Consider the following 1,695-nt stretch of genomic DNA (forward strand, 5'->3'; position numbering starts at 1 on the left):
TTGATTATGTGTTGGTTCCTGAAACATCTACTCTGCAAGGAAGAACAATGGCTATGCTGGGGGAAGGGGGCTTTTGGAAACCATGATGAACAGCCTCTCTGGAACCATACTGAAGAGCCTACTAGTTTCTGGCAGAATGGCAAAGAGAGACTGAGTAGGCAGTAACAATGTCTACATTATTGTGCATAATAATTATAGTACTTTTACTTTTTAAAATTGATAGACAAGATGCACATCCTTCTATTTTCCTCTAAGTAGGACTAAACTAATATCATTACAAGAAAATAACTTTGTACTTTTTCTGAAGTATCTTCAAAGAGAAAAATAAGGTATTATAGAGATCCAGATATCAGGAGATCCTCCTTAATGTCCAGACACTTTTATAGCAGTTGTATCCAATTTGCTCATCATTCTGATTTTGTATTATATTATTTGAAAAACTTAAAATATTTTCTCAACATTCTTCTCACAGCTGCTTTCACTTCTTTGTTCTGCAGGCTATAGATGAGAGGATTCAGCATGGGAGTGATCACACTGTACTGCAAGGAGAAGATTAGCTCTTGAGTGGATCCTGAATTTGGCATGAGATACCGGAGTAATCCTGAGCCATAAAAGAAGAGCACCACCGTGAGGTGGGATGAGCAGGTGGAGAAGGCCTTACTTCTACCTGAGGTGGAGCTGATGCTCAAGATGGTGAGCAAAATGCGAATATAAGACAATATTATCAGAAGAAAATTTCCAATGAAATGTATCAGACTGGAGCAGAGCAGAGTAGTAAAACTTGCAGATATATCTGAGCAAGACAAAGGATAAAGAGAGGGCAGTTCGCAGATGAAGTGGTGGATATTTTGAGCATCACAGAAGTCTAAATTGAGAGCTACAAGGATATTAATGAAAGCATCCATAAAAGCCAAACCCCAGGCACCCAACACCAACCTTACACACAGCTGTCTGTTCATCACCTGGCCATACAGCAGAGGAGAGTTGATGGCAACATAGCGGTCATAGGCCATGACAACAAGTAAGCAGGATTCAGTGCCCCCTGTAGCAAACACGAAGAAAACCTGCGAGAGGCAGCCCTCCACTGAGATGGTTTTCTTCTCAGACGAAAGATTCTCCAACAGCTTAGGCACAGTGACAGAGGAGTGGCAAAGATCCAGGAAAGACAATTGTCCCAGGAAGAAGTACATGGCTGCGTAGAGATGGGAATCAGTACTGATCACCAGCAGCATCATCAGGTTCCCCACCACGGTCAGAAGGTAAATCAACAAGAAGAACACGAAGAGCAGAGCCTGGATCTGGGCATCAGCAGACAGCCCAAGGAGGATGAACTCAAGGACAGCACTGTGGTTTCTCATTGTCTTCAGTATTTTTTTGAGATGTAACAAATAAATTGTGTGAAGCCTCTTCCTATGCCTAGCAAACATCTACGTGTTCTAACCCTCTTTTTTATTCACTAAGTGTCAGAGTGTCATGCCTACTGAAAAATTTATGTTCAAGAATGATAAACTTCCCTAAGTCTCTTGATTTCCTAAACCCTGTGATAATTATTTTTGCAACACCCTAACTGCACATCAGTATCCTATACATTTTTATTGTTCTCTCTTAAATGCTTTAGAATTTGTTATTATTCTTTTATTGCTAAAGTACTTGAAGTTGTTTTTAAATCTAGTAGATAAGGATGAAATTGCAAGA

The 1,695-nt window shown here is 40.1% G+C and overlaps 1 protein-coding gene across 1 annotated transcript; it reads right to left on the bottom strand.

The window, feature by feature from the left end:
- Positions 1 to 428: 428 nt before the first annotated feature.
- On the bottom strand, positions 429 to 1,358 carry LOC100732228 (olfactory receptor 8S1-like). Its single transcript, XM_003475830.1, has one exon. The coding sequence runs from the start codon at positions 1,356 to 1,358 to the stop codon at positions 429 to 431; it is 930 nt and encodes a 309-aa protein (XP_003475878.1).
- Between the last annotated feature and the right edge of the window lie 337 nt (positions 1,359 to 1,695).

This window comes from Cavia porcellus, unplaced genomic scaffold, assembly GCF_034190915.1.
Source record: "Cavia porcellus strain 051 isolate PalLab524CR breed Dunkin Hartley unplaced genomic scaffold, mCavPor4.1 scaffold_8, whole genome shotgun sequence".
In the NCBI taxonomy this organism is placed as follows: Eukaryota; Metazoa; Chordata; class Mammalia; order Rodentia; family Caviidae; genus Cavia; species Cavia porcellus.

Excerpts from the sequence above, each read along its gene's own strand:
- LOC100732228 (XM_003475830.1), bottom strand. The coding sequence starts at position 1,358 with ATGAGAAACCACAGTGCTGTCCTTGAGTTCATCCTCCTTGGGCTGTCT.